General features: G+C 30.5%; 1 protein-coding gene across 1 annotated transcript in view; it reads right to left on the bottom strand.

The window, feature by feature from the left end:
• Nucleotides 1-14,280, bottom strand: part of LOC106457694 (syntaxin-like) — a 28,279-nt gene that overhangs the window by 554 nt on the left and 13,445 nt on the right. Inside the window, 8 exon segments of the mRNA NM_001314093.1 lie at nucleotides 263-373; nucleotides 5,363-5,500; nucleotides 6,745-6,818; nucleotides 8,282-8,359; nucleotides 8,362-8,389; nucleotides 10,498-10,571; nucleotides 13,182-13,249; nucleotides 13,251-13,257. Of these exon segments, the coding sequence (NP_001301022.1) occupies nucleotides 263-373; nucleotides 5,363-5,500; nucleotides 6,745-6,818; nucleotides 8,282-8,359; nucleotides 8,362-8,389; nucleotides 10,498-10,571; nucleotides 13,182-13,249; nucleotides 13,251-13,257 (578 nt within the window).

A 14,280-nucleotide genomic window follows, 5' to 3' on the forward strand; every position in this document is an offset into this window, starting at 1 on the left:
TCAGAGTGATATACAAGTACATGGAAAAAGATGAATTTATACACACAAATTTTAAGCCTGAAATTATGAAAAAAAAATTATTTTTTTTCTTACAAACTGCAGACACTTGGCTTCTAGCCACAATCAAACAGAAACAACAGATTTCTAACATACATACATAAACACATGTATATCTGTTATGATCAAATGATAAAATAAGTAGCTTGTACAATATGTTATCATATATATGATACAAATAAATATAACAGATTTTTTTCCTTACCCTTCTTGCTTTGCTTTGATATACCAATGCCTTCTTTGTATCCTGTTTAGCAGCTTCTATGTAATCCTTTGCATGTTCCACTTGATATTCAATTCTATCAATCATTTCCCCCTGAAGGAACAAAAAAAAATCAGGTATGCTATAAGATAATCAACACCTTCCAAAAACTCACACATAGAAGTAATAGCATTTCTAAAAAAAAACAGACATAAATTCAACAGTATTTCACGAGAAAGTTATTTTTTATCAAACGTTGACACGACCTCTTTACAGATAACTAAATTTAAATATCTTTACGTACTGTGGTAAGATAAGGTTTTGTTAACCCTATGAGAAAAACCCTGGATGTTTGTCTGTATTTTTTTTGGACAGTGCAAGATTACTATTTTTAAACAAAGTTATTCTTTTTTCACCATAATGAAACGTTTAAAAGGACATTAAAAATACATAAATAAGAGACTTAATTCACTCAGCACAAAAAATCATGAGTACTAAATAAATACACCAGTCACCATTATTAAAACTAAGTATATTCTAAAATCACTTCCAAACAAATGTAATGTACTTCCACTAGCATAAATACATAACAGTGATAAATAATAAATGATTTATGTGGGGCACATTCTTTTCCATCATTATTTGCTATTAAACAAACAATATTCTGATGACACACTGTGTAAAGCCTTTGGAGAAGAACAGAATCATATACTGACTTTTTAATTCTTTGAAAATGCTTGCTTTCATAAAACTTCTACACTTGGGCTAGTGCACAAAAGAGTTAAACCAGAATTTAAAACCATTCACAAAAATTCTCAACAACTCTCAGCAAAGGTACTGACATTTTTAAAAAACATTTCTGTTTGATATGTTTTGATACAAAAATATCTTTTTAAAATATTCTCAATGTTACGTATCATCATTTAATCTTAAGGTTAATATTAGATATAAAAATTGCAGCTTCTTAGAAAATTCAGAATTACAAGTATAACAGCCTGGAACACCCCATGCAACACTAGTGCCACCAATTCTAAGCTGTGTGGGTTCTTAAACCCGACTAACTGGCTTGGACAAGTAAAAATGTGCTTGTTTTCAAAACTGTAGTTTTATAATTGTTATTGACTTTACAGGGGAAGGCTAGTTAGTAACTAGTATTCACAAAATTTCACTGTTTGTAGCAACAAATAGTTTGTAGAATTTAATAAATTTCACTAAATCACACTTTCCTTGTAACTTTCCATTTTAAATTTTTTCACTAACTCATACCTGTGTAATTGGCACTTCTGAAATGTACAATGTCTTTCAAGTACAGTATCACCATAGTAAAGTTGTGTCCATTGCATGACAAATGGAGAAATTCTAACAGCCCACGAAACAGTTTTCCACATATACAATGTTAACATTATTTTTTACTGAAGGCTATAAACATACACATAAGCCATAACATGAATGAAAAATTATTTACTCATACAAAACATCTATAAAATAAATTTATGTACTGTGACTTTAATTTTCATTTGTATTTTAATTCCTTTTAGAAAAAGTTAGTAATAGTGAATCTGTGGTAAACCCTTTGTGAATACAGGCCCAAATCTCCATTTGTTTTGTGAGAGAGAGATTCATGTCAACTGCCATTACTGACCAGGTAGAACAGAAGTTTTACTTAATTTAATTTAGGACAGTGGTAGTATAGCCAGGTGATGTATTTTAGTAGTGAACTTCATTTATAAAAGACAGTATAGTTTAAAAAAAATGAAAGTACAATAAGAGACATTGCTTGTAAGGGGTGATAATACACTAGAACAACAATAAACAGTTTTCTATTCAAACAGTAAGACTGCCTGCAGTGTATTTATTCAAAATAAAGTAAATATGTTTACGAGTTTTGTTTTAATATTTCTAAATTAATTTACGCTATTACACAGTAGTGTACATAACATAAAAAATATAAATATTATGCAATCTCAATCACCTTAATGTTAAGCAAAATAAGCTTTCAGAGAAAGTAGGAAATATATACTACTTCTCTGTATTTAAATGACAGTTATATTTTAAAACCTATCTTGATTGTTTAATTCATAGGTTCGTAAGCACAGAACAATAGCATCTCATTAAAAAAAACAAAAAACAGTCAGATGAGGATGCTTCTAGTCCAATCAGGAAAAGGCATAGAGGAGAAGAGCTGAGGAATTTAGTTTTGTTTTGGAAGTAGAATTTGTTAGAACTGATGAAAGTGACGGCAGTGAGTCTAATGTCAAATGGACAGGTTTTATAGAAAGCCAAATTAGTTACACTGAAGAAAATACAGCAAAATGTTTAAGAAAAAAGCCATTATGACCAGCTAACTTATGTCTGAGTAAAACAGATGAGACAAAATAGGAAAAGGTTTCTTGATATCCACAGCATCAGGTTGGAATTAAATACTGATCCTTGAACTCAACAATGGTATAAATCCCACACATGGTTAGACTATTCAATAAGCCAAGGTGCAGGTTTCTGCTCCTGTTGTAATCTTTCCACAATAGAGTACTCCAGAAAATGCTTTCTCAAATTACAGATTTAGGCATTAGAAAAAGGGTACTGGAAAAGACTGAAGCTTTTATAAACATTAAAAAAGATGAATTTCACAAACATGCTATGATATAGTGGCATGGCTTTATGTAGCATGTGGCTTCTGGTAAGACTATGAACCAAGTACTTTCTTCTGCCTAACAAAAGCAAATTGAAGAGAATAGGCATTTTATCAAAGCCTTGGATGACATTTTGTCTTAAAAGTGTGTCAGAAAATTATACAGTATAAGTAGATGGTAAGTGGATACAGCATAAACAGAGGCAACTTCCTTGAAATATTACATATGATGGCAAAAAAAAATCCCACTTCGGAAAATCACCTCAAAAATAAGACAGCCAAATCTACAAATGAATCTTTTAAAAAATCATATTTTTCACATTCTTTCCAAGATGGTTAAAGAACAAATCAATGATAAAGTAAGAAAATCTCAGTGGTTTTATATCACGGTAGACGAAACAAAGGATGTAAACAAGAAAGAACAATTGTCAGTTGTTGTTAAGATACATGCATAACAGAAGTGTACATATGTTGCTCATACTCAAAAAGATGGATGCTACTTCCTTAGCAGCTTACACTCGTGATGTACTTCAGGACTGCAATACAGACATCACAAGTTGTGTCGCACAGTGCTATGATAGGGCATTAGTAATGAGTGGCCAGTTTAATGGTGTTTTCAGAAGGTAGTATATGATAAAAAAAAAAACCAAAGCAATTTACACTCATTGCTTTAATCACAGGCTCAACCTAGAAAACATAGACTTCTTAAAAGTCCCTCCTTTTCATTATCTGAAAAATTGTATTGCTGTATTACACTATTTTGAAATAATTTGATATTAACCTTAAGTAACAGAACTGGCAAATAATGAATGGGGATAGTAGTTTTTGATCACATCCTTTGCCTCGTGTAAGGCCGTAATGCACTTAACCACTGTAAGGGCAACGTCATCAAACCTTGTTTGTGGATGTGCTGTAAATTCCAGCCACAGAAAATCTAGAATTGAGTTTACTGGAACACTTTTACAAGGATTGTTTGAGAACAGCACATATGTCTAAAGGACTTCATTCAGCTTCTTATGATCCATCTTATGAGAAGCATTAGACTCTGTCTTCTTTATATATTCTATTTATTTCAGTTTATAACATGTAAAATACTAAAGACTACTATAAAGTAGACCAAAATATTACGTTCCTCCATTATTAAGGTGTGCCCCCTTGGTACACCCTTCCTCCTCCCTTGTTTGCTATGCCATGGAATCAGCACTGTACAAGTATATGGGGGGGGGGGGGGTACTTAGTTCTTTATTAGAACAATTCTTATATAATGTAAGCCATAGTTACATGGGCAACATGTTTAGCATCTAAAACTTGTTTTCATTAAGAGTGGTGGTGAGGGCAGTGTTGACCACATACCTTGACAAACTTGCCAAAGAATCCTCCAATGGATGTGGTTAAAGGCTTTTATTTTTTATTGATAATCAGAGCCTTCAATTTCAAGATGTTTGTATTTCCTCTAATTGGAGTGGTTTATTAGCCATTTTCTATTCTAAACTCTAGTTTTCAAGATTGTCAACTTTAATGAAAAATGTTGAAAACTTCTGTCTTTTCTGAATGTTTTTGTCCTTTGATTTTACATTATTTAAAAACCTTACTGTGTGAATATTCCTCTTTTGAGAATAGCTGTGACATAGAATCCTCTGATGGAACATTTATCTGCTACATGTTCAGGAATTTATCGTCCAAATAAACGGAAGAAATCTTCCATCTACTTTTATTACTACTTCCTCCATCTTTGATCATGCCGATGGACATGATTATGTGGTACTCTCAAGGTCAACTGGTTTCTGCACAAGTATCAAACAGGTCCACTTTATAACAGGAGGATTGGTCAGGAAAAATTGTGAAGTAAATCTGAATTTGGCTAACCATTTGAGTATAAAGCTAAGAAGTAAATGGACTAGACATGTGAAACACAATCTTTATATACAATGCAGAGCACAAAAAAATGCTATTATCCCTTGAGAAAACTTTTCTTTGATTCATGTCTTGAACCAAGTAGAAGAACATTACTGTCTGACTTGTTTTTACACAGTGTGAAAATTGCAGCATTTCCAGGTGACAAGTAGATTCTATCTGCTAAAGAATAACAAAGAAACAGGTAATTAGAACAAAAATGACTCAACAGTTTTCTGGACCACATGTTTATGACAATACTGCGTAAAGGTGAACTAAATGAAATTTTTTTTAAATTCCTATATTAATAAAATTTGATAGAAAACATATGCTATGCCTACATATCAAAATTATGCACCCCACATTATAATTTAGATTGTAACTAGCCTCTTTTATAAGCTCTTTTTTAAATAAAGAGACAAAGTATCAAATACAAAAATGTTTAAAAATTATTCAGTGATTAATAGTTGAATTTATACAAATTAAGTCTGAGTTACTAAGGCTGGTAGTTACAAGCTGTGTCAAAAGTAAAGACAGTTATTTTCAAAGTGTTCACAAGAAGATTAAAAAGAAATTCCTACCTGACTTTCAACCAACATCGCCATGTCCATGAACATATCATGAAGCTCTCGAATGCTATTCTCTAACTTGATTATGTCGTTGTGACGAGCTTCAATATCTGCCAAGGTTTGCTTGGCTTGCTGTGTTTCCATAATGATCTTAAAGAAGACAAAAATAAACAGACATATTTTCACTTTCAGATAAGCTGAATTTTTATATTACAGAGGGGAAAGGGGGGGGGGGTATAGAAATACACCATGTTTGACAATCCAACCATTATAAGATTTTTTTTAATATTAATTATTATATTAGCAGACCAGACAATTAATTTTGTATTCACCGGGTATTTCTTGAAAGTAAGGCACTAATTTTTAAGAGAACAAGTATATACAAATAACTGCTTTGGGTTATATTCTGTCTAACATAACCCCCCCCCTCCAATCATATTTTATGTAAAGTTAAATTTCACAATTCCTTTACAGGGGATATATGTGTAACTTAGAGAAAGTATAAGTAAGAGAAACTAGTCATATAAATAATGGTATTCCAAACATTGCTTTATGCTTGATTTATTTTGCTTTTTGCTCACAGGTGTTAAAAGGCAAAAATGTGAAAAAGAGTCAATTAATATTTAAAACTAACATGTGTCGGTCTCTTGTGGTATAACTATGTTTGAAGAGTGGTACAACTATGATAGTCAGTTACATACAACACACTAAATAAATTTATTAGTGGTAAAAATATTAAAATCTTAGTATAACAGTTCTTTTAATGAGCTTTAACATTATAGATATTACATTAATGAAGAATTACCTTAAATTCTTGGTCTGTGAAAAAAAATGTTAATATTTTAAAAATATGTCCATGTTTTTCATTAATAATCCATATACAAATCTATTATAGATACAACCTGTTTATCTATTTATGAAAATGTATCTCAAAAATTGAAAGAACAAATTAAACCTGTGGTGAAAATAAATCATAAAAGAATATGCAAGCTTTTTTTTTCTTTTTGTAACAAGAGTTGGTGTAACTGCAGATGAAAATCTTGTATGATAGTAAAATTGTGTAAAATGTAAATAAAAGCTAAAACATGTGGCACTGTAGTTACTTTTTCTTAGTTTCACGCCTAAGCTCTTCTTTATTAAATACATGAAAAATAAAAAACACTAACATTCTGACGTTAATGTTTTTAAGGTTCATAAAGAACAGTTCTTCATTGCTTCTGTGCAATGTTACAGCATGAAACTGATACAGTCAATCATCCTTTTAAATTATAAATACACAAAACAATAAGCAAATATGTTATGACCACTTTAATAAAAGTCACACAGTAAGTTTCTCTTTGTATAAGCATACATAAAAAGCCTGTCAAAAATCTGAATATCCAAAAACAAGTTACCCCTTGTGTAAAAATAGCAGGGTTTCCACTCTCCAACATTTCTTCTAATTCATCATTTGTTGTTACTTTACCCGCTAAAAAAGGAAAAAAAAAATTGATTCGCTTAGAAAACAGTATCTTTATTTACAAAAAAAAGAAAATATTTCACTCAACACAGTGACTTATGCCACTTTTTATTTAGCTTGCTTGAACCGAGCCTACCAAAACTGTGGAATGGAGTTAAATCTGTTGCATTTGTAAGGGCGAACACGTCAAATATCACAACTAGGGAAGGTAAAACAACATTAAAAACCAATAATTCCAACAAGCTAACTATGTTAATAAGTTCTAAATAGATTAGTTCACAGTATTTAATCCAGAATAAAATACAGAGAGATTTTGCAAATAAGAGAAGAGCTTCTGATAAAAATATTTCTTTGATGCCTCAAGATCATTCACCCACAAAATCAATATATATTCTGATATATATCTGAACTTTTTCCCTTTTGGAACAGGATCTAGATTTAAACATTCTTCATGTATTTCACAAGCACCTTGCCGTATCTTGGCAGTGCATTTTTAGTTTTCAATAACTTATTATAATTTAAGATTTACATAAATTAAAAATATTAATATCACAACGTAAGTTATGAAGTAGGTATTGTATTTTTGGTTATTAAGCACAGAGTTCTGTCCACCATGAGTAGTAAAACCTGATTTTAAGCACTATAAGCCCCCAGACTTGCTGCTGAGCCAGCAGAGGGCAAGTAGTTATTGAAATTCAGATTATGAAATGGGTGTCACAATTTCCTTTCACAAACAAACAGATATGTTCAATGTACACACCTATGTATAACAATCCACTCAAGCCAGCAGTTAAACTTTGACATGAAATTATCTCAATCATTTTACTCATTAGTTTTAATTATTGCAAGTACATCAAAATAAATCAAACACATAATCTTAAATTTGTTCAATGCCATTAAGAATACAAGAAAACAAAATATATAACTAAAGAACTATGTTAAAAAGTATATTAATATTTAAAAAAAGATTTTAAAAAACACATTAATACTTCATTTGACACAGAGACAAAGAACTAATATAACACTTTAAAATAACAACTGAACTCTTCAATCACAGTTTGTGATTAAAATTAAATTTTATTTCATAATAGAATAATAGGGTTTGTACCTCTCTCTACATATGAACACTTTGGCAGGCTACATCATTTATGGATTCTAACACAAATCGCATCATAATTCACATTGACTACTGAACCATAAATCTGATAAACTCTTTATATGTACTTAATTTTTAGTTGCTTTACTTTTATTCAGCTGGCCTGAGATAAAAATAATATCAATATCATTTTTAAAACCCATTTTCAAAATGTTATTAACTCCATGATTAAAGAGGCAAATTTCCAAGAATTTTCGAATACAATAAACTTTATTTAAAAACTACAGTTTATCTTTGGAAATTCACAAATTAAAGTGAGTGACAATATCTCTTTAAATTTTCTAGATTGTAGTAAAGGTACCGTTTCTTTACTTACTGATCTCTAACTGTCTTTGAATTCGTCCCTTACACCTTTCTCTGTAATCAGTCTGAGTTTTATTGTAATCCGTCATTACTCCACAAATTTCTGAGACAGCATCGAGTGCTGGAAAAAGTTATACGAATAATTATACATCAGGCTATTTCTTGATGTTTATACAAAGTGAACGTTCTCGAATGTCTGCAAACTTGTAAGTACTAGCCTAGTAATTGCCTGCAAATGATGCTAAATTAAAAATATAATAAATCTATAACACCAAATCTAATTTTATAATCATGTAAATAAAACATTAACAATCAAAATGAGATATCTCAATGATTTAACGTTTTATTGTCAACGGCCAAGAACAATGAAACATTTGTTTAGCCTTAAAATAACTAAAAATAAGTTTTAAAAAGCAAAGGTGAATGCAAGAGAGGATATGTTACAACATGTCAACCACACAACGTCTGTTGTATTCAGTGCTGACAAGGCAAATTATTTTTGAAATTACTGGTGAAGAAGATACAATTTTAGTACACATTTAGCCTAACATTTTTGCTGCAACAGACCATGAACCTTTGAATTCACAGTTTGAACATACTAAGCATTAGGTCACACTTAGCCTAACATCATCAGTAGTTGAGGAATTTGAAAAGATTTCTGTGAAATTTTGCTTGAAAAATAACATACAAACATAACATTGTTCTAACATGTTCTATCATTGGGAAGATTTTTGGGATTGTTTAGTGAAAACAATATAAAGTTCACTCCATGTGACAATAACAAATTAATTTATTACTTTGATAACGTTTGTTACAAACTTTTCAAAATTTTCATAATGAAACTTTAAAATCTAAACTCTGCAACTAAACGTAGGCCTCATTCAAATGCAACATTTCAGTACAAACTGCAACAGCTTTGTCAGATAAACATGTTACTCACCAAGTAACAGCATATCAGACTAGATGTAATTACTCTTACCACAAACACTGAACTGTATCAATCACTAAATATCTCACCAAATTCTCAATAAGTTTCACACATTGATTCCTCATATATATAATGTACTCTAATTTCTCCAAGTTCCATGATCTTTCAAGGTATTCTAGGATTATTTTTATGAATATTATAGATTTAGCATCATCATCATGATTAGCAGCTCCCTTTAATGAACAACCAACTTATAGCATTGAAAATATGGCTTACAACAATATCAATTCATTCACACTTTTTCTGAACTTTTGTTTGTTTTCTGACACATCAAGCAATTTTTTTTCAGGATGATACCTAGAGAGATTATGTTCACTGGCCCTAGCTGATGCATGAAAGGTTATGTTAAATTCTGGACTTATCTGATATTTATAAGATGAGGTTAAACTCTGAAATTATTCAACATTTCTGAAACGAATTTAAACTCTTGATATATTCAGCACTTTTACAGTCAGGTTAAACTCTGGTCCTTTCCAAACTTTTAAAGTCAGGTTAAACTATGGTTCTAGCTGACACTTCTAGAGTTACATTAAATATATTCAATAATGTTACAAAAGAAAGTACTTTTCAACTATAACACAAAATATTATAGATCAAGGAATGACTGAATATCCTTAACAAAATTATGAATAGCAATAAAAAAAAAATGAAGAGGAGTATATTTGTTTTAGAGGGATGTTTGCTATGTCCACCTCAGGAATCAAACCCTGGATTTTAGCATTGTAAATCCATAAACTTATCCCTCCAGGGAGGACCAAAGGGGAGACTAGATTCATAAGATTTTATACTTCCCATACGTAATTGGCTTGAATGTACTTCAACCTTTATTCCCCCCCCCCCCCAATTACTATTACAAATTGTACACTGAAGCTAAGCTAAGACCCCCAAGAAGTGAGACTGCCACAAACATCCTGCAATATTACAGTAGTGACAGAGCTTCTTTGTTTCTTGAACAAACAATTTGAAGAAGGTTTTGTCAGTGAATTCTTTCAAACTACCCATGGGGGTAAATTAAGCACTTCCCACAATGCTCAACTTGTTAGATTTTAAGAACAGTCACATTATTTTCTTCAATCTAATCACTGATAAAATCAAAACATATCATAAGAATATTAAAACGTCAATCAATCCAAGCTTCTGGATTTGTTCGTACTGAAAGAATAGTCTCTCAGATAAAAAACTTAAGGTGAATCTACATGTATCTACAGCTATACATCTTAAAATGTTATCAGGTCACTTACCTGTGTTTTTCTAATGCGGAAGTCTGCTGACATCATGCTGGTTTGTTCCAACTGTTCTACATTCTGCTCCATCACTAAAGAATAAGTTTATACAAAGTTATATAAAATATACATACTTTATTTAAAGCAAGTTAAAGATAGTCACAAGCAAATGGGTGATTAAATTGTAGGTGAAATTAAATATTCAAAGTAATAAAACAAATATTTCAATAACTCTCATAGCCAGGATAACCAACTAACATGCTGTACTTTTATTATTATTATTATGGCCAACCAAGTGAGAGTTTATTTTGAAAACTTCAAGCTAATTAGTACAAGAAAAGCGTATCACATCCAAAACTTCATGCACTATAAAAAATAGGCTTAGGTATCAATCAAAGTTTATATAAAGGCTAAGAATGTATTCCATGAGGAAGAGCTGAAATAGTGTTTCATGCATCACACAGAAAGCTGTCAAATATCTAAACAGAATTTCAGTCTAAAAATTGAAAAATGTTATGTATTTATAGAAGACTGATCTCTATACCTTTTCTTTCCAAGACAGAAAGGATTACTGTTTAATATAATATACTTCATATATTATTCTATCATCAATTTACCAGAATACAGTAGGTAAATATACAATACTGTGTAAAGCAATCTAAAAGTTTAGATCTACTGTTATGGAACAAAACATTTGGCTGAAGAGGACTCATTAAAGTGTCAAAACTAGTATATCCATACAAGTTTTGTTGTTGTTCTGTAATAAGGAATCTAAACTTAATTTACCAACATCATTTGGACCTACTAAGATGAAAAGCCAAACATGTTATAGATGAGAAGAAATTCTGAGCCATAACAGTATCGTAAACTTATATTACAGAATTGAGGAAGAAAAAAAAAGACAACTGTACGTTTAACACAAATTTTATTTATTAATGGCCATGGTTTCACCAGTATCGACGTAATCATTTCCTCAATTCTGTAATTATGGAGTTTCATCAAGTACCAAAAGTTTCAAGTATCAATTATACATATATATATATATTATGGCCATGATGAAATATCTTTTCCACCTGATAGTAGATTATCAATTCAATTTTATTAAAAGTATAAAACATCCTGTAAATAATTTAACACATTTAGACTGAATAGACATTATTTTTTCCCAGACAAACACATTTGCATTAGTTTACGCACTAAAAGTTGCAGTTGAAATGAGAATTTTCAGCTTGTTACATTCACTACGCCAAATCTACATGATACAGTTACTTTGCTGTTAAAAGCTAGTGAATCAAACAATGTAACTACACACAAAGATTTTTTTTATTGGAACACCACTACAAAAATGTCCGAAAAAAACAAAATCTGCTGATGAAGCACAACAGATCAAATGTTGAAAATAAAAACAAAAATTAATGTTTTTTCACCCTGTTAAAAGTAGTATGCCAAACTCTGAACAAATGCTTAGTTTGTAGGTGAATTAAAGTTCCCCTATATTTTGTTTTGAAAAAAATATTCCTGACAATGTCAGACCTCACAGAAACGTTTTAGGATCTGTAACAGTTAAGAATAGTTGCGAGTATTTCTTTTAATCAATGGATAAAGTTGTTTTTGAATCTTTTATATGAAATTGTAAGCTTATAAACATGTAATAAACTGGTGGAATGTGTTGAAATTTGACAACATATAGAGAGTTGTGATATTTCACTCAATTTGCATTCTTAGTTAACCACAAAGAATTTAATATTGTCACTAAAATATTATCTTTCTGAAAGTTCTTTTAAAACAATAAACCATCTTCAGCAATGTTGATACTGTGAGCATTCACCCTTCCTCCAAAAGTTTGAATTAGTCATCCATGTTTTTGTAGTTGTTAAAAGAATTCTCAAAACGCAACAAAACATTGAAATTGTGAACAAAATGTCCGAAAATTAAATACCACAACTTTTCAAAACTCAAATAAGAACATGTTCAAACATACTTACTGCATGTGCATTTTCATTAAAACGTAAAAATATAACACTTTTTTTATAAGCATAAAATGACAAACAATACTCTGAAAATTGCCTTAAAAATTATCTTAATACAGCATGAAGATTATGATTTTAAAATTTTGCAGAAGTTTTAGTTAAATTTTAATAACACGTACACACATAGAAACTTGTGCATCCATAAGTCACTCTTAGTAGGCCTTACACTTATGCATATGCTCGTTTTTTGCTTATTTCGTTTTCTCTTTTTCATGTTCATGTGCACTAAACAGACAGACATCCGCACTCCCAAATTATATTATTTTACTCACAGAATGTGTCAAAATTCAACAAAAATCTATAGGGTTGTGGTATTTCAAACCACAATCTAAAACAAAGGACCATCAAATTCATATTGGAAAAGCTGTTTACAAAACTCCCTTGTAAAGAACATTTTCAATATTTGCACTTTCAGGAATGTAAGTGTTTAAACAATCGAACGACCATACCCTGGCTATGTAGAGAAAAACTAGCTCAGGTAAATGAAACCCTGAAGGACGATATACATTTTCCCAAACTATAATACTTTAAGATGTTAGCTACTGCTGCTTAAAGAGAATCAAATTAAATCTAAAGAAAAACTGAAACTAGTTTCAAACAAAATAGGAATGCCTAGTTATGTCCCAAGAAAAAAACATGATTTCTTGATATTACGATAAAGAGTTTCCTTACCTTTTAATTTGGTTCGCACTTTGTTTGCAGATTTCTTGATATCAGCCATTAGGTCTTCCAGCTCTTGCTTTCACTTCTAAAAAGACAAATTTACGAATATTATTTAATACTTCTTATTTTTACTCAAGTTTTATTCCATCTCAGATTTCACACAACAAATTATCAGTACATGTAAAACACAAAATTAAATCACATCCTTTGAAATAATAGATGAAGATTTATTTAATAATTTAAACTCATCAAAATATACTTACTTCAGCAGTAGATATTAACATCTTGCATAAAACCTTTCTAAAATGTCAATCATCACACCAAAATACATGTTTTTACACCATGCCCCCCCCCCTACAATTTTACACTTGATGAAATCAAACCACTAATGAGTTAACCCTTTCATTACAGGCTGCGTGCAATCCCCGAGCTCGTAACCACAAAAGTATACATGAGAGTAATTATACTATGATTTTTGATAACATAAGCACATATTTACAAAATTTTGCAGGTTCCTGGTAAACATTGCAAGGTTTTTGTACACAAAATATCAAGTTTTTAAATTAAGCATTAAGATTTTTAATTAAAGAGTTTGTCGTAAACCTTTTTTTTCTCGAAATGTTGACTATCCAATATGCAAAGCAATTTTGATTTTAAGATTAAAAATACTTTAATGCATTAGAACATTTTCAAATTTCACTTGTGAAATCTTTATAATCTCCATATAATTATTGATTTTTTTAGAAAAAGCTTTATATTTTATTTGTTATTCTCACTACAGGTTGATTGGATTTGACTGACTTCGTAGCCTCAATAAAAAATTAGGAAAAAACTATAAATTATGCCTCTGTGAAAAGTATGAAATTAATAAAATGATAGAACATCAAAATGGCTGAGAAAACCACTAGGGGGACATTCTAAGCTTTTGATTGGTTATTCATGTCATATATAGAAGTAAGTGTATATAAGGGACCATTTCCAAAAATGGAAAGAGATGGAAGGGGAGTCCACTGTGTTTGATTCATTACATGAGCGATATCTTAGCAAATAAAAAAGATATGATGTTCTTATTTTACATTCTAGCTTGTCAATATCGATAGTTTGAGTT

Source organism: Limulus polyphemus, unplaced genomic scaffold, assembly GCF_000517525.1.
Source record: "Limulus polyphemus unplaced genomic scaffold, Limulus_polyphemus-2.1.2 Scaffold361, whole genome shotgun sequence".
In the NCBI taxonomy this organism is placed as follows: domain Eukaryota; kingdom Metazoa; phylum Arthropoda; class Merostomata; order Xiphosura; family Limulidae; genus Limulus; species Limulus polyphemus.